The following is a 24169-nucleotide window of genomic DNA, read 5'->3' as shown; positions in this document are numbered from 1 at the left end:
AACAATATGATTTGGAGTATAAAAGAGGACTTGGTCTCGGCTCACCCATTGGCTCAAAAGAAGTTTTGTAAAGAAGTTTTAGAAACACTTGTAAAACCCAAAGTCTGAGTAAGCTACAAGCCAACAGCTTCCATTAAATAAAACGGTATATAAACCAAAATATTTATGAATAGTTTTAGTTGGACTCAAGAAAAAACTTGTTTATTATATCATTTGTTTATTTATTTATTTTTCAAGAATCTATTATATCATTTGTTTAGCAAATAAACCAAACACACTAACATGATTTGTGACCATAAATTTTGGCCAAATTGCCTGCACTCTTAATAGGTTGCTTGTTACCATTTAATGCTTACCGGCACGATTCCTTAAATTTAGCACATTGAGACACCAACTTAGGATTTTGAAAAATTCTAAGATTGCAAAAAATTGCTCAAAGCTATGTAATTTTTTGTGGTCCTAATTCTAGGATTTTGATTCATGAATTAGGCAAAAATAAATTCAGAGCTAGTATATTTTAAATGATCCAACATGCGCTATAGGCAAAAATTTTAACAACACGAGCAGCCAAAATGTCCATATGCCAATTACAAATGATTTTTTAGGAGAAATGGGTTGGGGTCGGATGTAAAATAGTTTCTCATTAGTACACAACAGTGGTACTCATGAGTCATGATTCCAGCATTATTATTGGCCGAGACTACTTGTTGTGGATCCTTTATTGCAGAGGTAAATAAAATGACTTTCAATTTATACGTTGAACTCTGATTTGAAAATAGATAACATTAAAGGATTTTAATACAAGTAAAAAGTAAACCATCAAAGCCCCCAATTTGCATTTAAATGGTGAGGAAATGCCCTCAGAGCGCTGAGGGTGTACCACTTGCTACCACAAATGATTTAGAAATAAGGAAGAAAATTGTAACTAATATTGTGTAGGGGCCGCGCGAACGCAGGCCCCCACTACCACAAATTATGACGTAGGCTCTCCCACTTGGGGAGACCTTAGGCTGGCACCCCTCCTAAGTGCAATGGAAGTCACCAACCTAGGCCATAGGCCTTATTGATCACCCATTGACCCCGTCCAGGTAAGTATGTTGCTCAGTGGTGCTTGCACCTTATTTATAACAAGCCTTGGTCTCTCCTCTTTTGTTTTCATTCGATGTGGTACCTGAAAAACTAGTGGCTTATATAGGTTATTAGCTTATTACTTCAGTTATTATTGTCCAAAGAGGCAAAGATTAATTGATCTATAGAAATCCAAGACAATTCGGAATCTGATGCTTGCTTTGGACCTTCCTACGCCCCAAGAGCTCTAATACCTCAACCGATATTTTTTGGTGTTTCTGACAGAAACATATAAGGTTCAATATAAGGTTCAAATATATTGCCCTCAACTAATGAATTGTAATAATAAAAAGTTACCTCTCCTACACAACATGGGATGATATAGGTCATGTTTGTAAATACCCCCAAGTCATACAAAGGATATTGGGTAGAATGTAGAGGAGTGCCCCCCATCCTGTATTGCTTCTCTTCTCAGTACTGATGTATCATACAGTTAGTCTTACTTACTGGTAAAAATTTGCTATCGTTTTTTCAAATAACAATGATAAGTATATAAAATCACAATGAATACATATGATTTTAGTCTTATTTTTTTCACCAAAGGGTTATACATTTTCCTTCCAAAGAAAGGTAATTACAATAAAATAACAAAATGAAAAACTAAGACTAAAATTAATACGAAAGTTGTCTTGTAATTTTTATTAGTTGTAATAAAAATTAATACGAAAGTATAATTTATTTATTAGTATGTCCAGACAGAATTTCGTTGGACTGGACTGTAGTTTATCTTCCATACAACCGTTGTCTTGTAAAAATTAATAAAAATTACAAGACAACTAAGAAAAATTAATACAAAAGTTAAATGCAAATACATATTTTGCAGCAAGAATTGTGTCTTAAATGTACTACAGGACAAATAAGAGAATGACTGATAATTCAAGACATGGAGTGATAGAGGTACTAACCTATATGTGGAAGAAGAGAAGATGATGGGGCAAGTATCTCATGACAACCTATTGCTCCAAACTGCTATAATTTTGTGTCATACTACCAACTTAGTCCAATAATGTGGTAAAATTAAAACTGAGAAAAAGTAACAAACCTTGTTTTACACGAAAAGAAAACATACAATTAGATGAAAGGAACTAAATGACCAACACAAAATGCTAATCCCCTACACAAGGACATGATGCACATGCTATAATGTGGGGAAAGAGAAGGTATGATAATCTCTTACATATGAATGATGAAGGTACATGAAAGAGAGAAAGAGGTCTTGGGACCAAAAACAATTAAAGAAAGATTGAACAAAGAGGAGACTCATGTAACCCACTTCATTGCCATACCTAGGTTTATACATGTTGGGTTCATGGTTTGGGTCACATACTCCAGCTCCAACAACCCAAAAATAAACTGGCCTTTATTGGTTCATATGTTCAACCGAGAAACAAACAAACCACCCTAAGATAATCCAGTTGATTTCATTTTTAGGCTCACCAATCCCAAGTCACAACCTACACCCATGGTATCAACCAATTTCAAAATGAAAATGGAAGCAATGTCATTAAAAAATACAAAGCAAAATGAGAATAGAATATATCTTATAACCAAAAATTTCCATATGGCACCCTCCAGAACACTGAAATTCTATATGCAAAACACTTGTATCTGTTACATTTGAATGTTCCATTACTGCAATATTTCCATCAAGAATTTACCTCTCAAAATCCTATGTGGGTCAAAGAAACTCATATGAGTCTCTCAACATAATACACCAAACCCCAAAAATTGTTTCATCTCACAAATATGATCCATCCAAAAGGAAAAGACAAATGTACTTATACAGTGCCTGACATTTCTGTAAACAATCCCACAACACCTAACTTGCAAACTGATTTCATGGCAGTGTTTCAACTCCTTAATCAAGTTTCATATCCATCAAAACAATCTAAGGATTAACCTATGAACCAAGCTAGATAACCATGAACCCAAAGAAGAACCATAATCTAGTCAAAACACCATGAACCAAAAAAAGAGAGTACCAAATTGAAAAAAAAAAATCTATTAGATAAAAACTAACCCAAAGCACAATAATTAGAAAAAAATGAGTGGAAAAAAAAGGGCCCCAAATTTCCCTAGGGCTACTCGGTGTAAACAGCTCTAGTCTCCAATGCCAAAAACATTTTCAAATTCTCCATTTTTTTTTTTTATAAGAAATTCTCCAGTTTTAATTCAACTGCATCCAGTCCATAATCCAAAGCAAAGCAAGAGAGTAACGTTTTCACCTTGAAAATGTGAGAAAAAACAGAGGGGGAGGGGGTCATTAAGATTATAAAAGAACTCGTCTCTACCAAAGACAAGTTCCAAGAGTGCAACAATTTAAAAATGGCCAAATCATCTTAGCCATCTCATCAGAATGAAGATTAATGGAGAGGTGATTTTATGAAAAGACTATTTCCCCATATATATATATAAATCCTAATTCCCAAATATTTATTAAAAATTGTATTGTTTAACAAAATCCCCCCAGTTTTGGATTTTGATCTGTTAATTTTTTTTTTTCATTCTTTTTTCCCAAGAAACATATAAATATGCTGAAATCATCTTTCCATTGTTTTCTGATCTGATTTAAAAAGCACTTTGAAGTACTTCTGTCATTTCAGTTCTTACAAAAAGATAGGAGTACTAGTTACTTACAAAAAGATAGTAGGTACAGTGCCTTTTTTTTGGGGCTTAAAGTCCTCATCATCCACTTTGTACATCACAATAGCAATTTCAAACTACCTGGTGGTCAGCCTAGCACTCTTCATCCATGACCACCACAGGTAGATTTCCTTTCACATCAGCACCAACTTTCTGAGCCTTGTAACAAAACGTCAAGAAAAGGTCCCAACCTCTTGTCCAGATACTTCATTTCTTTTCGGCTAAATTTGAGTGCTAGAACCCTGCTTTTGCTTGAAAATCCATTGGAAGCATCAAATACAGTTAAATTAAAGATATTAAGTAAAAATAACATGAAAATTCATTTGCATTACACCTAATAGTAACACATGACGTAAATAACTTGTAGTGGTTGAGATGAAACTTGTCACCAAAATTCCCATTATTTTCCATATATATTTGGGACAAACAAAAATTTATCAAAATGTAAGTATGTGAACAATCAATTCAGCATGATCATAGCAATACTTAAATCCATTTTCTTGGTTACAACTTTTGAGAATGACATTCAGTCCAATATTTATCATAATATCTATCCCAATTGTAAGTTTGTAACTAAAAAAAGAAAAAAAGAAAGACGTTCAGTCCTATATTTGCCATTAATGTCTATCCCAATTTTATTTCAATATTCACTTTTTAATTATAACATAATGCAAGTGAACATACACACAAGTTTCAATTAAAACTTAAGCTTACAGAGGACACAACTAAGACAATGTATATCAATGTGAGGATGTACATGACACTCAACGAATCAAAAACAAAGTGAATTATAAGGATATCATTACATTTAAAACAAGAACCCAAACATTCTAGTATAACACTAAACAAATACAAATTATACTCAATATAATAAAGTCCAATAAACAAAAATTAAGATATATGTTCTAATGACAAGCACGCTATGTTGAAGATTTTGTAATTAATATTCTTTTGGGATAGTAATAAAAAAAATTTCTTAAACATACAAAAAAGGCAAGAAAAAAAAATTAAAACACTATAAGTGATAATTTATTAGAAGCAATTACCTGGGTTGAAGAATCGCAACTTGAAGCTGTAAGGTTCACATTGGGACGTTTTCTATGATTACATTCTTCTTGATGGCACACTCCGCGTTTTGGTGGTTGATTTTTCCTGTAAACCATCTCATTCCAGAGTGGTGGTGGTTTTAGGCAACTTTGTTGTCTAGCCATACTAGGGTTAGCGTATAACTTGGGGAGCTTGGCCTCTTGCCGGTATGGGACATTGGGTATTGAATTAAATTGTGGCTTATAGCAAGAAAGTTGTTCTGCCAATCTGTAGCATGGATCAATAAACTGGTGGCCATTCAGTGACACAGCATGACAGGATGCAATTACATGTGAACAAGGGATCTTAAATATCTGCCATTTCCCACAACTGCATGTTCTCTCATCTAACTTAACTGCTTGAGAACGATCACCCCTACTTACAAACCCAAACCCTGTACCCACTTGAGAATCATTACTTCTATTTACAATCCCTGGATTCATAGATATCCATATTTGAAATGTACCATGCTCCCGATCAAGGATTGTTATAGTATGCCTTTTTGACTTCTCCACATATCTATCAAATTTATTTATGGCATATTTACTGAATAATTGACCTTCTTTTAGTTGAGCTTGAATCTTAGTGTGGCGATTATTGAAGTACTGAGCAAGTTTAATGAAAATTGATTGCACCATCACAGTTATAGGTAGATTCTGTGCACCTTTCAATAAAACATCTAAGCACGCAGGTAAGTGAGTGGTCATTACCCCATAACGACGCCCACCATCATATGCCAAGGTCCACATTTCAAGTGGGATTTCATCCAAGCTTTTTCCAGCTTCTGAATTATAATTTCTAATGGCCTCCATTATAGCATTGAATTTCCTAAGCTGATTAGCATGACCTGCCTTCGTAATCATTTCCATCAAATGTTTGTCATGAAACCTTTCATTGAAATTGCTTGCTATGTGACGAAGACAGAATCGATGAAACATATTATCAGGCCGCCAACAAAAAAGCGGATTAGATAGGGCTGAAATGATACCTTTGTGTTGGGAAGATATGAGACAAATCCCTTGGCGTTTTGTGACATACAACCTAATACAAGATAGAAACCATGACCAGCTAGCGCATGATTCTCCTTCCACAATAGCAAAGGCAAGTGGAAAAACTTCATTTTCAGCATCAACTGCCATTGCAATCAACAACCAGGCTTGGTATTTTCCATACAAAACTATTGCATCAATACTGATAACTGGCCTACAATGTTTGAACCCTTCAATTGAAGAACCAAAAACCCAAAATACACGCCTAAAGAAAGCATTTCCTCGGATTGGACTGTTAACTATCTTCCATTCAACCTTTGTAGTTGGATTTGAATCTTTAAGTGCCATCATCAATTTTGGTAACAGTTTGTAGTATTCGTCCCAATCCATAACAATTGACTTCTGTTTCATGTCCTGCACCTTGTAAGGAGCAGACTTGATTGCAATAGTGTTGTTGATGCATGTGGTGTAACGATCATCCGGGAGTATTAACTGTAACTCTTTCCCTCCCTCACCCTCCAAAGTTTTTTTTTGCCCTTCTTCACCTCCAACTTCCATACGAGGTTTCACACTTATATACAACTCAATAGCTGTTACTTGGGGTGTCGACCTCATCTTGCCAAACATGATCTGAACATGTTTGTTTCCTTTTATCAATACATGCTTGTATGTCACGTGGCGACTGAGGACTTCATGAGGAATACGATAAGTAATTGTTATGTCATGCGACTGAGGGTTCACATCCAGCTCTTTCATAATTACCCTTTTCAAACCATCCAGGGTGTTTAACGTACTATCTAGCAGAATAATCTCGCACTTCTTACCCAGCCCTTTATACGGCAATCCCTGCTTCTCATCATCACAGCAAAGCTTTCCACCATAGTATAAATATGTACAAATTGAAGTCATCGCAAACCTATTCAAGTCAAATGAAATTTATAAAATGTTGGTGACAAATATAATACTTCTATTCAACATCAATTAATAAACATTTTATCCAAGCAAAGTACAAACAAATGTCAACAACACCCGTTACAACATCACATCTGGTATGGTTATGAAATTATGTCCCAAAATAGCCAAAAACTCCACACCTCAAACAAATTTTTACATGGTCAACACACCATACATATTAAATACACCTATTATTCATTTCATACCCAATACAAAATTCCAAGTCCATCAAGGTCTGGCATTCAAAACCCATTCAAATCTTTAACGTTTTATGTCTATTATAAGTTATAATTTAAACCTGGCAATACTAAATGTGAAAGCAATAGAGTTGAATCTAAGAAAGTCTCATCTAAACAGGAGAAAGTTAAGAATAAAGTCACTGCAGAAACTACTGCTGCTACTGCAGATATAGAGGATAAGAAGAAGAAAGATGTTACAAAGCTACAGGCTGTTTAGTAGTTTATAGATTGTGAATTACAGCTGTCAGTTTATTAGTTCTGAGGCAAAGGTAGTTAGTGTGTGTGTGTGTGTGTGTATATATATATATATATATATATATATATATCTTTGTACACAAACAATAATGAATTGAATCCTTGGGGCCGGTTGGTAAGAGATTTTTGGTCCCGTAAAAAAAATTGTAGAAATACGTATTATGGTATTTAAGCAATGAATATTGTTCTTTAACCAACGTTAGTTTTCCCCAATTCAGATTTCATACTTAGGGGCGTTTAGAAGAGTAATTTAAGTTATATTATTTGGGTATTTTTGATATATGTGTGTTTAAACTATGAATAACATTGCTAAAGCTGAGCTGCCAAATGGGTTGTAAATATTCACAATATTTACAAAAATATCTTAAATAATTTGAACCCACTCTAAAAACCTAGGACCCGTCTGGTTAGACTTTCTAAAAGTTTGCTTTTGGGTCACGTAAAGAAATTGCTAAAGGGCAAAAAAATCCTAAAAGTTAACAGAGGTTGACAAAAGGACAAACTGAAATTTTTCAAAAATTGAAGGGCAAAGTGCAAACTTTTAAAGTATAGGGGCAAAAATGCGAGCTTCATTACCAACTTAAGGGACGAAAACAATATAGCCAGAAATTGATCTTTAAAAAAGTGCAAGTTTCCTGCTATTATTATTATTGTTGTTGTTGTCATAAAGCATTTATGAAGTTTTTGTTGCTATTTTTAAGTCATCATTTACTTTAAAAATGAAAAAGGAAAATTTGAGATTAAAATTACAGTCTAAAAAAGGTTATGACATCTATTAAAAAAAAAAAAAAAACCTAGTAGAACGATTAAAAATCATGAGCAAATACTAGCCATTAACACATTGACAGAGATCAAATACACAACTCACTCTAAATAGATTACTATGACCAAAGCAACCCAAAAAACTTGCAAAATGTTTTTTTGTTAGTATTTATAGAAATATGTTCCTTTCTTAAGAGGGTGAAACACACACACGATGAAAGTAAAAAAGAGCAGATATATATATATATTTTTTTAACAAAAGAGACAGAAGCAACTCACTGTTGTGGTAGTGTGTTGTGGGGCAGGAAAGAAGGATTTGAGAGGTGAAGAAAATGCCGGAAAAGGTGGTGCTGTGAGAGTGTTACTTTGGGTTTCTTTGCTGAGAAAGAGAGAGAGAGAGAGAGAGAGAGAGGTAAAGGTAAAGCTGACCAGGGCAGGAATGAAACTCTGAAAGTTAGAAGTACAAGCTTTTTACCAAAAATATTTATCAGTTTTTTTTTTTTTTTGGGGGTGAAAAAGTCTAAAGTTGCTGTCAAATTTTATTATTAAAAAAAAATTACAGACTTAAATGATTAGTGTGATATTATACTAATAAATAAGTTATTTAATTATTTTGAAATGTTAAATTATTAATTTTTTTTATAAAAAAGTTTACAAATTAATGGGGTAATAAATGATATGGATGTTAGGGTCCGTTTGGATACAGGTGAAACTGAAAACTGAAATACACTATAATAAAATAATTTTTTAATATGTAAAAAATACTGTTTATGCCTAAAATCACTGTTCATGGCCAATGAACAGTGAACGATGCTCGTCTCAAAGAATAAAAGAAAAAGAAAAAGGAAGGGGCTGGAACTCAGACGCTGGGCCCTTCAGCCCAATCCAAACCCACTCTTACAAAATTTTAATTTTTTAATTTGATGTATGATGAATTGACACAATAAATTATAAGATTTTATAATAAAATTACAAAATGTCATATAAGTTAACTAATCAAGTCAAACCACTCATGCTAAAGGTCTCGTAGCTAAATTGACACATTTTCATGCACAATGTGCTTGGAAGTCTAGGGAAAAAATGTGCAAGTTGCAAATTAGCAGCATGTTGTAATTATCTCTAAAAAAGGTCAAACCACTCATTTTTCAATTATTTAATTAACAAAATATAAATTTATAGTAAAATTTGTAATAATTATAACATTAGTCTTTATTCTATCGTGAGTTTAATTCATAAATCAATTATAAAATTTATAATAACTAATTAATAATAGCATTATAAATTTTCCACAGTTAGTACTAGCTTAGCTTATCATTTTTTTTTAATTTATCGTGTCAAGAGTTTTGTAATTTAATTGACACTTCTAAGTGTTTTTATCTTCACATTTAAGAATTTCCTTTTTTCAACAATTGAATTATAAAAGAGGGGGAAAAAAAAGCTTATCGATTTGATACTTAGCCCCTATTTTATAATGCATTATCAATTTTTTTTTAATTTCACTTTTTGTTTAGGTAAAGGTTTTTTAAAACAAAATAACTTTTAAATAGTTTTTTATTCTTTTTCCTCAAGAAAAAAAACTATCAGGATAAGATGCACAAAAGGACAATGCCGAATATTACAGTCACAAAATCACGATTATAAAGTTGGCATCAATAAATGGCACACCTCCCAATCAAGCGGAATAAACGTGTTCAAGTGCCTATTGAGTATTTAACTCTATTTCATGGATGAAATGTTTCAAAAAGAAGAGAAAAATCATACATGAAATTGTGATTCCAAATCACGATTTCGGTTGTATTTGTACCGCTAAAAAGTTAAATTTCCAGCAATGTTCCCGCCAAAAAAAATGAATTCTCTTTATTATATTATACATTTGTGCTGCCACCCAACCCGCCATACATTCCTGGAAAAGCAATATTCCCGCCAAAAATAATCTTTGCATAGCCACATCACTTGTAAATTTGTGCAAACCAGGAGTTTAGCTACACTGTTAAACCAATCACATCAATGTTTGTATAATAGAAAAAAAAAATCATATTTTTAATCAATCAATCTCATAATTGACCCATGTTAGACCATAAAAAGTTGTATAAAAATGCATGATTATCACTATAATTGTGTAAATTTATGCAGACATTATTTATTTTGTATTTAATTCTTATTATTTCTTTACATATTTCAATGATGAAATAAGAAGATGAATAATAGTTGTTATGTATGAAAAAAATTTAAGTAAAATTGATATTTTAATTAAATGTATAGTAAAATTAATAATCTAATGTGAGATTTTTAAAAAATGAGTATATAAAATAAAAAAGTAAAATTTTATGCTAAAATAGACAGATTTTTTGCATGAGTTGATGTGAATACTTTTAGTATTCATATGCAAATATAGGGCTGTACATGGGTCAAGTTGGGTCGGGTTGAGAAGTTTTTTCAACCTAACCCACCATAGTAGGTTAAAAAAATTCCAACCTAACCCAACCTATCACAAGGATTCAACCCAACTCAAGTGGATCGGGTTGAAGCATGGGTTAGACAATTTTTTTTATAATTATTGTTATTATTATTAAATTTAGTATTAGAACAACACTACCACAAGTAAAAACAAATTTATAACTAAATAATCGTGAGCACAATGCCAAACAAACACAAACTATATGAGAAAAACTTAGGATTTGGGTTTTATTTAGGAAGAGGGGAAAATAAATAATTAACAAAATTATATAATATATATTTTTAATACATATTTTTTAATTTAAATATATATTAAATATAGGTAGGTCGGGTTAGGCAAGTTTGTAAATCTCATGACCTAAACCCAACTCGACCCACAGTTAAAAACAAAAATCATAACCCAACCCAATCCACCAACCCTGTGGGTTGGGTTGGGTTAGGTCGGGTCGGTTTTGATTGGTTCGTTGTACACCCGTATGCAAATATATTTTTAATATTTTCTTTACTCACATTGAAATGATTTGGGAGAGTAATAAAAAATCGATAAAAATAATATTTTAATAAAACTTAGTGTAAAATAGATGATTTGATGTAAGTGTTTTTTGAAAATTTACTATGTAAAATAGAAAAACAGAATCTCATTTTAAAATAGAAAAATAAATTTTTACATGAACTAATGCAAATGCTCTTATTATGTATACATTCCAAATGCATTTACAAATGTTGGGAGGATGAAAATTGGCAAAAATATGGAAAACAAGTGTGTTTTTTACTATGTGTTTGATAAAGAGAATAGAAAAAAAATAAAAATAAATGAAAGAATAGAGATCAAATCATTATTGTACCTTTTTAATTAAAAGTAGAATGGTGAAAAGTTGGGATCATATGATTTTTTTTTTTTTTTAATTCAATGTTATTTAAAATTTGCTCTTTTCACTCAAACCAAACAATAAAAAATCATAATTCTCTCCATTTTTCTTCCTTCTCACCTTAACCAACATAGCATAATGTTTTTTTTTTCCCCTTGATAAAAGTTCAAGATTTGCTATATTTTTTAACAATTATTACATTGTTATTCGATTATCAATTAATTAAGAAGTTTGCAAGTTGGTAAATAAAATATGCATCCCTACGCCTCTCTTTGTGTGTTTTCTCCTTGGTAGTTGAGCTAATAGGGAGACGTATTTCATATTTTAGGTTTTGTTTGTCTTTTTATTTGATAATTTGATCTTATGAGGGGATGTGAATTTGAATCCTGAATATCTCAATTAGAGACCACAAGTGCCAATATTGAGTTATAAGAAATCAACATTTTGTAATATTCTATATTTTTTGCTAATGTTGGGTGGGTACATTGGAATTTCCTTGTTGCACTTCTCATTGCTAGTTGATGAGATTAACTATAAAGGCAAAATTTTATGGGTTTGGTGATTCTTTTCATAACTTCTGCATCATTTTCACTGCTTCCTTGGACTCCCTTCAAACCATTGGCCATTGGGTACTTTGGCCTTTTGTGTGCTCTTTATGTTTACAAACAGCTGGCTATTGAATTATTGATATACACTGGCATTTGATGGCAAGGCAGATGGGTTTTTGAGTTTCAAAATTTTGATGACTCTTTTTCTGGTTGGAACATGAAGTTATATAAAGAATTATTGAAATTCCTAGCTCGAATATCTCAGAAGTATTCAAGAATTCATATCATAATCATAGAAAATTTCAAGAATACGGTTCCAAGCAAATTTTTTTTTTGTGAAAGATCTAATTTGGAAAAGGAATGTCATACTAATCACGGAATGAGTCATAATCTCAAAAAAAAAAAATTCAAGAATATGGTTCCAATAATTTTTATTTTTATTTTTATATCTAGCCTTTAAAGAAGGTTTTGGTTTTTTTTTTTTTTTTTTTGATGAACCAGAAGGTTTTGGTTTTGCAACTAGCACAAAATGCTTAATACATATTTTGAACTAAAAAATAGGCAGGGGCTGCGCGAACGCAAGCCCCTACTTCCACAAATTATGACATAGGCTCTCCCACTTGGGGAGACCTTAGGCAAACACCCCTCCAAAGTGCAATGGAGATCATTTACCTAGGCCATGGACCTTATTGATCACCCATTGACCCTGTCCAGGTAAGTATGTTGCTTCATCGTGCTTTTATCTTATTTATCTCTCCATGCGGCCCCTTCTCTTACATATATTGCTGATGTGGGAGAAAGAAAAGTTTATAGTTCAACTGTTCAAGTTTGTTCGACATTGCTACAGACACTATGAATTTCACTATTTTTTTCATATCTTAGGTGATGAATTCTAATTAGTAGAACATCACTTTCATGTGTGATTACCATTTCTATAATTTTTATTATACACTAATCACAACTTGTCACTTTATCAATTCAGAAAAAAAATGTAATAATAAATGTTGTCTAAACTTTTTATTTATTTATTTATTAAAATTGTTGTCTAAACTTAATGTTGAAGTTTGGATTAATGAGGAAAATAATTATAACTTATAATCCCAACACAATGGGAGCATTGTGAATACCAAACTTAACGAATTGGAGATAAGCATTGGTTCATACATTACTATTGACTAGAAATTAGACAAATAGATGAAATCTATTAAACACGATCAGACTTTCTAACTTGGTGATCACATGGAATGGAAATCTAGCGGAATATGATTAGTCAGGTCCTTTGTCATTGTAACTTTGGAGAACATTGTAAAGTAATTTTCTGTTCATTGTGTGATTAAAACCTTTTTAATCTAATCACATTGTACATACAGCCACCAACTTTGTGTATATAGGCCATAGCAAAAGTGTCATGATTTCACATTACGCTGTAATATTACGTTATTTTAATCTTACACTAATGTAATTTCAATATAAAAATACAACATTACAAAGTTTGGAAATGTGATGAGATTAAGATGATATTATATATTTTGTAATTTTAAATTATGGTAATGTTAGAAAAAATAAAATAAATAAAAAACTATAATCAAGTCAAACCACTCATGTCAAACGTCATGTAGCTAAATTTACACCTCCCCATGTATAAAGTACTTGGGGTCTAGGAGGAAAAGGGTTCGAACTACAGGGTTAGCGTTGTAATTATCTCAAAAAAAAAAGTCAAACCACTCATTTTTCAACTATTTAATTAACAAAATATAAATTTATAGTAAAATTTGTAATAATTATAACATTACTCTTTATTCTATCATGAGTTTAGTTCATAAATCTATTATAAAATTTATAATAACTAATTAATTATAGCATTATAAATTTTGCACAATTAGCACTGGCTTAGCTTATCATATTTTTTTCAAAAGTTTTGTAATCTGGTTGGCACTTCCAAATGTTTTTACCTTCACATTCAAGAATTTCCTTGTTCCAACAATTGAATTATTAAAAAAAAAAGCTTATGGATTTGATACTTAGCCCCTATTTTATAATGCATTTTCAAATTGTATTTTTTTTTCTTTTAATTTCACTTTTTGTTTAGGCAAAGGTTTTTTAAAACAAAATAACTTTTGAAAAGTTTTTTATTCTTTTTCCTCAAGAAAAAAAACTTATTAAAAAACTATCAGGATTAGATGCACAAAAGGACAATGCCGAATATTACATTCACAAATCACGATTATTAAGTTGGCATCAATAAATGGCACACCTCCCAATCAAGCGGAATAAACGTGTTCAAGTGCCTATTGAGTATTGACTCTATTTGTGATTCCAAATCATACATGAAATTGTGATTCCAAATCACGATATCGGTTGTATTTGTACCGCTAAAAAGTTAAATTTCAAGCATTGTTCCCGCCAAAAAAAGTGAATTCTTTTTATTATATTGTACATTTGTACTGCCACCAATGCCGCCATACATTTCTAGAAAAGCAATATTCCCGCCAAAAATAATCTTTGTATAGCCACATCACTTGTAAATTTGTGCAAAACAGGAGATCAGCTCCACTGTTAAAGAATCCTATCAATGTTTGTATAATAAAAATATATATATTTTTTAATCAATCAATCTCATAATTGACCCACATTAGACCATAAAAAGTTGGGTAAAAATGCATGATTGGTACTTTAATTGTGTAAATTTATGCTGACACTATTTATTTTGTATTTAATTTTTATTATTTCTTTATGTATTTTGATGATGATATAAAAAGATGGATAATAGTTGTTGCGTGTGAAAAAAATTTAAGTAAAATTGATGCTTTAATTAAAAGTATTGTAAAATTAATAATTTGATGTGAGTATATAAAAAAAAAAAGTAAATTCTTATATTAAAATAAACAGAAATTTTTGCATGAGTTGATGTAAATACTTTTAGTATTCATATGCAAATATAAGAGTGTGTATGGGTCAGGTTGGGTTGGATTGAAAAGTTTTTTCAACTCAAACCATCATGGTGGGTTTAAAAAATTTCAACCTATTACAAGGATTCAACCCAACTCACGTGAATCAAGTTGGAGCATGGTTAGACAATTTTGAACTACAAATTAGGCAGGGGCTGCGCGAACGCAAGCCCCTACTTCCACAAATTATGACATAGGCTCTCCCACTTGGGGAGACCTTAGGCAAACACCCCTCCAAAGTGCAATGGAGACCATTTACCTAGGCCATGGACCTTCTTGATCACCCATTGACCCTGTCCAGGTAAGTATGTTGCTTAATCGTGCTTTTATCTTATTTATCTCTCCATGCGGCCCCTTCTCTTACATATATTGCTGATGTGGGAGAAAGAAAAGTTTATAGTTCCAAGTTTGTTTGATATTGCTACAAACACTATGAATTTCACTATTTTTTTCACATCTTAGGTGATGAATTCTAACTAGTAGAACATTACTTTCATGTGTGATTACCATTTATATTATTTTTATTATACATCAATCACAACTTGTCACTTTATTAATTCGGAAAAAAAATGTAATAATAATTGTTGTGTAAACTTTTTTTTTTTTTGAGGGGGATTTGTTGTCTAAACTTAATGTTAAAGCTTGGATTAATGAGGAAAATAATTATAACTTAGAATCCCAACACAATGGGAGCATTGTGAAGACCAAACTTAACGAATTGGAGATAAGCATTGGTTCATACATTACTATTGACTAGAAATTAGACAAATAGATGAAATCTATTAAACACGATAAGACTTTCTAACTTGGTGATCACATGGAATGGAAATCTAGTGGAATATGATTAGTCAGGTCCTTTATCATTGTAACTTTGGAGAACATTGTAAAGTAATTTTCTGTTCATTATGCGATTAAAACCTTTTTAATCTAATCGCATTCTACATACAACCACCAATTTTGTGTATAGGCCATAGCAAAAGTGTCATGATGTTATATTATGCTGTAATATTACGTTATTGTAATCTTAAATTAATATAATCTTAATACAAGAATACAACATTACAAAGTTTGGAAATGTGACAGATTAAAATGATATTATATATTTTGTAATTTTAAATTATGGTAATGTTAGAATAAATAAAATAAATCAGAAACTATAATGTTACATTATCGTAATGTACATCATATTAAGGACATATCACAACGAACCAAACATCTAAGAGTTTATTGTATTTATATCCGTATAATGAAACATGCTAATACTATCTTTTCTCATTAGTGTACTAGAGTGGTTTTTGTGATTGGAGCATTATCACTGGCAGAGATAACTTAGTGTTCATGATCCACGATGCCCAACACTTCCGTTGTAAAGGATTTAATACTAGTAAAACTATCAAACCCAAAATGCCTCTAAATGGTATAGAAATGTAATCAAGCGCTGAAGCGTGGATTAGGAGGCACATTGCCGCCACAGGTTCTCTTTTATAGGAATGGTAAAAGGAAAAATTGCTGCTGTTTATACTTTAAAGGTTAAAAACTGTTAAATGTCAAAGCTTATTTAGGTTAAAATGATATAAAATTGTAATCATAGACAACAATGCGCTTGGATTGGGCATATCTTTAAACGGATTTTATAAAGTCAAAATTAAAAGAAAATTCAATTAAATTTTAAATTAGATTTCTGGACCAATTTTATGTCTTGTGTTCACTTATATTTTTTAATTTAATGAATGCAAAATATTAAAATTTAGATTAAAAATGACCATGATTAGTATTAATCATGTAAATTTAAGATCTGGTTCAAATCCACCCTACCAAAAACCTTACACACATAAATTTAAAATCTGGTTCAAATCCACTCTACCAAATTTGAAACATTATACACATTGCAATTGTTGTCCTTCACTTTAAAACAAATTTTGAACAGCTTTATTGCAAGTTAAAGTTACCATTTATCACATACAGAATTAAGCATATACTAAAGTTTGATTAGAAATAGGCAGGGGCCGCGCGAACGCAGGCCCCCAGTGCAAGAAATAATGACGTAGGAGCTTCCACTTGGGAAGACCTTAGGCGGGCACCCCTCCTTTAAGTGCAATGGAAGCCACCAACCTAGGCCATGAGCCTTTTTGATCACCCATTGACCCCGTCCAGGTAAGTATGTTTTACCGTCAGCCTTCCGCCTCATTTATAAAGCGTTGGGCTCTCCTCTTTTTGTTTCTATTCGATGTGGTTCTTCAAGTACAATTGTGAAATTGAACAAAACGAACATATTAAAGAAATAAAAAAAAATGGACCACTTGGTTGTCCTATTATTTGTGGTTCACGTAGTAAAAAATCGTAGGGTCTTTAGAGAGTGAAGTACAAAGCTCCACTTCTTCTTGCTGAATCAATATCTTCACTTAATCTTGAAACTACTCTCTAGCAATTGTCTCTTGTATTCCTTCCTTTAAAGATGCTGGAAGCAATTTGGATTGGTCAGCCTATACCTGGGGAAAGCTACCCTACTTTCAAGATCAATGCAGAGGGGATTGAGTGCTAAAAGCAAGCTTGGTTTCATTGATGGAATTGTTACAGCTTCAATGGCAACTACACCAGGTCTCCAACAAGCTTGATTTAGATGCAACAACATGATTTCTTCTTGGATCTTGAATTGTGTTTCACCTCAGATTTCAGCAAGTGTGATCTATGGGAGCACAACTTTTGAAGTCTGGAAAGTTCTTGAAGATAGGTTTTCTCAGGCTACTGGACCATAAATTCTTTTTTAATTAATTCATGTGTGAATCCACTCAAAAAAACTGATTCACTATAGTAAAAAAATTCAACTTTAACCATTGCCTTTAGGCACTCTTAAATTGACTATTAAAAGGACTTTGTTAATGATTTTCATCTTGTTTCCATTAAGAAAGAATCTATTGGGTCTCGTTACATTGGAAAGTAACAAAAGCAAATAAACAACTACTTCTTCAACTGACTCATGTGCGATGGCATTCAAAAAAATAATTTATTATAATAAATAAATAAATAAACTTGACCTTAACTATTGCCTCACACATATCCTTTTAAAAAAGCATTGGAATCAAAGTATTATTATTATTTTTTATAGTATTGATAATTGGTTGATCATTTGATTATTTTATTTTCATTAATTTTTTTAGAGTATTTTTTAAAATAACACTTTCGGAATATGCAAACGTATCCAGAAAATTGTAACAAGTTATTCAGAATCTATAATAATATATTAAAAAAATAATAATCAAAGGAGTTTTGCCATTTGGTTCATCTCTTATGCTTGGGAGCCTTCACTATTCACACATCAACATTATTTTTCCATTAATTTTTTTTCGATGATTTTGGGTTGACGATTCTCTCTCCCTATTCTTTGTCTTTATCTGACAAGGGAGAAAGTATCTTGTATTTTCTTTAGTTTGGTTGTCAAATGTTTATGCAATTGGTGATTCCTTATTGACATTAATACTTTTTTTTTTTATATATAGAATAAATTAGGATTAACTCTTTATTTATTTGTTTAAACAGACAAAAATACATTTGTAATTCAAAAAGAAAAAGTGAAGATTTAGAAAACTCGACATAAAAATAAGTTAAACACACTCCTATAAAATAACTAAACCATAGGCTGATAGGCACAACAAGTTTCTAAACAAATGTGAAATTCATAAAATAAAATAAAAAGAAGGCGAACACTAGCTAGGAGAAAAGAATTGGCTTAACAGATATGAGTCTTTTCAGTAGAAAAGAAAACTTGGCATATGCAATGCAAGATAGGTACACACTACCCACTAGTACTACAACAAAAAAACAATCACTCGAATCGAAAGTCGAAATCCACAGAGAAACTCTGACTTGTAGGCCACGCATTAAACTTAACTTAGACCCACATTTCAAGATCAAGAGGACTCAATCAACACCACCTTTGCACCTCTTCAACTTCAAAGATCAAAAACACATTGAATCATTTGTTGGCAGTGAGCCCCAACAATGCCCACGTGTCAACCCTTCACATGTTCTGGGTACTAGCCCTCAAAAACACTCTCTTGTATGCATTAAATCATCTTCACCTTCATCTAGTTAGGAATCACGAATGACAACACATAATTTGGTCCTCCCTAACACTGTTGCAGAAGTTGAAGCACCAGCAGTTGAGAGGGCCCTCGACTTTGATTTCAACATTGGTTGTTTCTCAGCTGTTCTTGAAGGTGACTCGGAGATCATCATTAACTCTTTGAAAGATGCAGATGATTCTCTAGCCACCTACTGAAATTTGATTTTTGAAGCAAAGTCGATTGCAAAGACCTCAATAATATTAGCTTTTCTCACACATGCTATGAAGGTAATTCTGTAATTCATAACCTTGCTCGGCTCACACCTCAATGCTGTAATCCTAGCCAATTTGGCTTCTCCTTAATGGAATCTACATCATTCTTTAAAAAAAAAAAAAAAAAAAAAACACTAATCCGAGGCCAACATAAAAGCACTGTCACTGTCCAAAACATAACCAAGTGTCACAATTTACCCCCAAAAAAATGCAATCACAACATTACTAAAAATACAAAAACAATTGGCTTAATCTATTTAAACTTCACAAAACAACATTTTCTTTCCTGCCGAATCTCAAAATAACATTATCACACACACACTTTTTTTTTTTTTTACAAAAAAAATGATCACACTATAAATTATCCAAAATATAGCAAAGCAAATTGTTAAAGCTTTCTACTCTTTTTTTTTTTTTTTTGCATTTTTAAATGTGACAAATGTTGGCTTTTGAGCTTTTGGCTAAGGTTTGTGTGATTATAATGCTCCATTCATTGGATTTCTGCTCTAGTGTGCTCTTAAAAGTTTGCATTGTTTATGGATTTTTTTAAATTGGGAAGTAAAATAAAGGATATCAATTAAAAAAAAACCTTCAACTTTTGAGCTTTTGGTGAATCTAGAAAATCTGAAGTGAAAACTATTTCCTTTTGAGCCTTTTTTTTTGGTGGATTTTTCTTTGTTTATGTTAATTCATTTCTGATTTTGAGTAAATCTTGGCTTTGCTTGTAGAACTTTTAGAGCTCTATGTTAAAAAATCTGCACTGTGATTTGTTTTCGGTTCTGATGATTTCCACAGGTATAATTTGATTCGCACTTTTGGAAGTGCTTCATATGAATTTAATTCTCATTGTGTATGAGGTCATAGGAAGGTCTTGATATAATTCACATCATGCAAAATTTTTGTAATGGTCAAAAGTTTTGATTTGTTTTGCAGTTTTTTTACTAAGGGTCCGTTTGGATAGAACTTATTGCTGAAAACTGAAAACATTGTAGCAAAATCATTTTAAAATGTGTAAATAGTACCGCGGGACCCATTTTTAATGAAAAAGTTGCTGAAAAGTGAAATTTGTGGGTCCGTAAACAGTGCACGAATGCACTGTTCACAGAAGATTTAGTCAACACTTGCGGCTGGAGGAAAAAAAAAAAAAAAAAAAAACTTAAAACGCAGACGCAGGAATAAGTTTATCCAAACGCCCTCTAATTAGAAAAAAGGAATTGGCTCAGTGAAAAACAAAATGGAACAATATTATTTTCCATGATTGTGCAAATTTGCCCATTATATTTTTTTTGTTCTTTATATGCAACTACAATCTACTTCTTTGAAGTTTCTTCACACTCATTTTTCTTTATCATTTTTCAGTATTTTTAAGAAGATAAGATGGAAGACAAGAGTGCAATCAAGAAAGATGTTACAGAAATATTCTTTTTTTTCAATAGAATCAATGCTTTAATGTTGCTTTTGTTTTCATTATTTTGTATTATGAACTCTTTTGCTCTCATATTCCATTTTGCTAATGGTAATTTTTGGCTAGTGCAGTTGATAGGCAATACCCCAATGGTATATCTCAACAACGTTGCAGATGGTTGTGTAGCTCGTATTGCTGCCAAGCTTGAGATGATGCAACCATGTTCCAGTGTTAAAGACAGGCATTTAACTCTTTATTTAACATTTTGTTCAATTGTATTTCGATTCATATATTTCTTTGACAATCTTTAGTTCAGACATGTATTTGATTTGAACTCTTGGAATGTAGGATTGGATATAGTATGATAAAAGATGCAGAGGATAAGGGTTTGATTACACCAGGGAAGGTTGGTATTGAAAAACTCTACTATCTCGTGGTTTTTTTTGGTCATACAGGTTTTTTACTTTTCAAATTTTCTTCTTTCTTGGTTGATAATAAGAATTGAAAACATATAAACTATATCCCTATAATTGCTATGATGGCACCTGCATGGCTTTCCATTAGGCATTTGTTACTCATTTTATTGCACACTACGCTGATGTTTAACCTCATTATGACTAAAAGTGAGACTTGGACATCTCAGGGAATTGTCTCACAGTTTTATAATGCTCATATTACAGGGTTTTTCACTTCTACTTTTAATTCTTTGTTTTTTTAGTCTCTCTTTAATACTCATTTTAATTCTATATGAGATATTGCTATGTATGTAGTTCAAATACTAACATATTTTTCATTGATTCTGGACATGTTTGAATAATGGCAAAAGACTATTCTCATGGAGGTGACAAGTGGCAATACTGGCATTGCGTTGGCTTTCATTGCAGCCTTCAAGGGTTACAAACTAATACTTAGCATGCCAGCTTCAAATAGCCTTGAGAGGAGAGTTGTGTCCCTAGCTTTTGGATCCGAGTTATACCTTACAGACCCTGCCAAGAGCCTTGATGGTGTTCTTGAGAAGGCTGATGAGCTCTTAAGCAAAATCCCTAATAGTTATCCGTTTAAACAATTTGCAAACCCAAGGGTATTGTTTGCATCTGCTATATTTTGATATGATAGATGATTGACACCATTAACAAATCATTCTGTCATTCTTGGTTTAGATCCATTATGAAACTACTGGCCCAGAGATATGGAGACTCAGAGAGATTCAGCAGGGAAAGTTGATATTTTTGTTGCAGGGATAGGGACTGGGGGTACAATAACTGGTGAAGGGAATTTCCTCAAGGAGAAAACCCAGAGATTAAGGTCCGTTAGTGTGTGTGCTTGTTTCTTAGAGAGAGAGAGAGAGAGAGAGAGAGAGAGATTAGTTTATACTTTATACTAATGGTCCATTTTATCCTGTTTAAATGTAGGTGTATGGGGTAGAACCAGTTGAAAGTGCAGTCTTGAATGGAGGACAACAAGGTTAGTCAATGCTTAGTACCTTCAATTCTTTATTCTTTCTTGGTACTTTACCCTTCTTATGTATATCAGCAGTCTTCATGCTTGAAAGTTTATTATTATACTTGTACATGAAAAAAGTTCTTGATTTTCCAAATTTCACCAGTATCAAATATACCTTTAGACTTACCATACTCAATTTCTGCACCATTTTGGTATTATAGTATTTAATAACAGAGATGCTTTGAGAATATGATAAGGAATGCTCTGCAAAAATTTGAGTGTTCTATTTCCATGGATTTTGCCAGGCCTTGGACAAGTGTCTAGTGACTGAAATAATACTTCTACCTCAAATAGAAACCAAAGACACAAACAAGATCTTGGAAATTCCTGTTACATATTTAAGCAAAATTTGCAAATGCTTGTGATATTTATATGAACCTGATAGATTAGTAGTGCAGGTACATACTTACAGTGTTTGCTTTATAAATCTTGTCAAAGTTTAAGCACAAGTCCCAGAAATTTTGTTTCCGTTCTGATTTTTGTTAGCTTCTGCTACATGCATGAATTTCCTTTCAATGACTTGTGACGTTTTTGGTAACTTTGTTCAGGTATCAAGTGAGGAAGCTATTGAAACTGCTAATCTGCTTGCCTGGAAAGAAGGCTTGCTGGTATGGTAATTACCCGAGATAATATGTAAAGGTTCTAGAGAAATTTCTTACACTTCTTTTTTCTTTATTAAGCAGATACTTTCTACATTAATTTTGCTGCTGGTCTTTTTGGTTTTTCCAATACTGTGCTGAATCTGAGGGCATGTTTAATGCAGGTGGGGATTTCTTCTGGTGCTGCAGCAGCTGCTGCAATAAGGATGGGAAAGAAGCCGGAAAATGCTGGGAAACTCATTGTTGTAAGTCTTATTTATTTCCTTTCTATTAGTGTTCCTAGCAGTGGCATAAATATGTGACATAGTAAGTAGTAACCATCCCAAAGTCAGAGTAATGCATAACAATGATCAAACTAATCCACAAAAAAATTACTTTTTGGATATTAACCTATTTCAAATTATGAAATGTATATTTCCTGACATGGCTTGGAACAAATACCAGGTTGAGTTTGTTAGAATTCAGGTCAAATATTGGTTTGGGCACTCCAGAAAAGTCTGTATGTCATCCATTTGCCAGACCTAAACCTGACCTTTTCCCACCCTTACATCATTTTTGAATTGTTATAGCCGTGCCTACACGAAGGAGGATTGTGTAAAGTGCACAGATGGCTCACAACTATACTAGTCAGCAAATGTTGAACCCAATTCCATTAACGATTTCTTCTGATGTTGTGTCTCATGCAGGTGATTTTCCCCAGCCTTGGAGAGCGTTATTTGTCTACTGCACTCTTTGATTCCATTAGGCATGAGGCAGAAAACATGACTTTTGAGTTTTGACTGATGATTTTACAGAACATATGTAATTTGTTATTTGCTAAATAACTTACTAAGAAGTCTGCACTTGTCCCTCTTTGTGCTATTTGTACTCGTGGAAATGGAACACCTTGTCTCAAAATGTTGATCTGTATGTAACATAAAACAGAAACATAGTAAGGCTAGACATTGTTCTAGCTTAAGAAAAGCATTGAAAATTGAAGAAATGAAGTATGGAATTCACCAGAAATTGATTTTAGTATATGCTAAACCAATCTGGAACAATACATATTTAGAGGATTCCTTTATAGGATTTTAAGGTAAATACTACAAATTAAATTCCTTAGGGTCATATTCATCACCTCTGTTTGCCCAATCAGTTTGAGGGTGCACAATACATACTACTATAAGCCTATAATTTAAGCTTAAATCAATCCTCCTCCACAAAGTGAGCAAGACTTTTTGAAATGGTCAAAACCCAAAAGTAGTGGAATTTAGAGTTCCATGCAACCACACAATCTCTGTTGAAAATCTTACAACAGTGAATACAAATGCCCATCTAGAAAACCTGTCAATTACAACGAGCATGCAGTCTACTCTCCCCTTTGAGTTTTTGGAATTTCTAATACAAAGTACATTGTTATCCTCCCACATATTCTTAGGATTGGGTAAGAAATATATAAATCAATATTT

At 32.3% G+C, this 24169-nt stretch overlaps 1 protein-coding gene, 4 non-coding genes and 1 pseudogene across 6 annotated transcripts; 1 reads left to right on the top strand and 5 right to left on the bottom strand.

Annotated features, from left to right (window-relative positions):
- Positions 1 to 935: 935 nt before the first annotated feature.
- LOC142630115 (U1 spliceosomal RNA) lies at positions 936 to 1096 on the bottom strand. The gene has a single exon (XR_012843227.1). It is a non-coding gene; the product is annotated as a U1 spliceosomal RNA (small nuclear RNA).
- Positions 1097 to 3682: 2586 nt separating this feature from the next.
- LOC142629946 (uncharacterized) lies at positions 3683 to 8419 on the bottom strand. 2 transcript variants are annotated; one of them, XM_075803993.1, is made up of 3 exons: positions 8336 to 8419; positions 4818 to 6762; positions 3683 to 4022 (listed from the first exon to the last, which is right to left on the bottom strand). In XM_075803993.1, the coding sequence occupies exons 2-3, from the start codon at positions 6753 to 6755 to the stop codon at positions 3993 to 3995; spliced, it is 1968 nt and encodes a 655-aa protein (XP_075660108.1). In that variant the 5' UTR covers positions 6756 to 6762; positions 8336 to 8419; the 3' UTR covers positions 3683 to 3992. The 2 variants fall into 2 exon arrangements, with proteins under 2 accessions (XP_075660108.1, XP_075660109.1); XM_075803994.1 differs by having other exon boundaries at positions 3683 to 4013.
- Positions 8420 to 12491: 4072 nt separating this feature from the next.
- On the bottom strand, positions 12492 to 12652 carry LOC142630096 (U1 spliceosomal RNA). The gene has a single exon (XR_012843211.1). It is a non-coding gene; the product is annotated as a U1 spliceosomal RNA (small nuclear RNA).
- A 2374-nt stretch (positions 12653 to 15026) lies between these two features.
- Positions 15027 to 15187, bottom strand: LOC142630080 (U1 spliceosomal RNA). The gene has a single exon (XR_012843196.1). It is a non-coding gene; the product is annotated as a U1 spliceosomal RNA (small nuclear RNA).
- Positions 15188 to 16877: 1690 nt separating this feature from the next.
- Positions 16878 to 17040, bottom strand: LOC142630101 (U1 spliceosomal RNA). The gene has a single exon (XR_012843216.1). It is a non-coding gene; the product is annotated as a U1 spliceosomal RNA (small nuclear RNA).
- Positions 17041 to 20693: 3653 nt separating this feature from the next.
- On the top strand, positions 20694 to 23573 carry LOC142628542 (cysteine synthase-like; annotated as a pseudogene).
- Positions 23574 to 24169: the final 596 nt, after the last annotated feature.

This window comes from Castanea sativa, chromosome 3 (assembly GCF_040712315.1).
Source record: "Castanea sativa cultivar Marrone di Chiusa Pesio chromosome 3, ASM4071231v1".
NCBI classification, from domain to species: domain Eukaryota; kingdom Viridiplantae; phylum Streptophyta; class Magnoliopsida; order Fagales; family Fagaceae; genus Castanea; species Castanea sativa.
The sequence above is the reverse complement of the archived record's forward strand: the minus strand, read 5'-3'. Positions and strand labels throughout refer to the sequence as shown.

What these genes read in the sequence shown, in the direction of transcription:
- LOC142629946 (XM_075803993.1), bottom strand. Translation starts at nt 6,755, where the DNA reads ATGACTTCAATTTGTACATATTTATACTATGGTGGAAAGCTTTGCTGT. An exon ending in GTTGCGATTCTTCAACCCAG is followed by an intron (nt 4,023 to 4,817) that starts GTAATTGCTTCT and finishes TGGATTTTCAAG; the next exon opens with CAAAAGCAGGGTTCTAGCAC.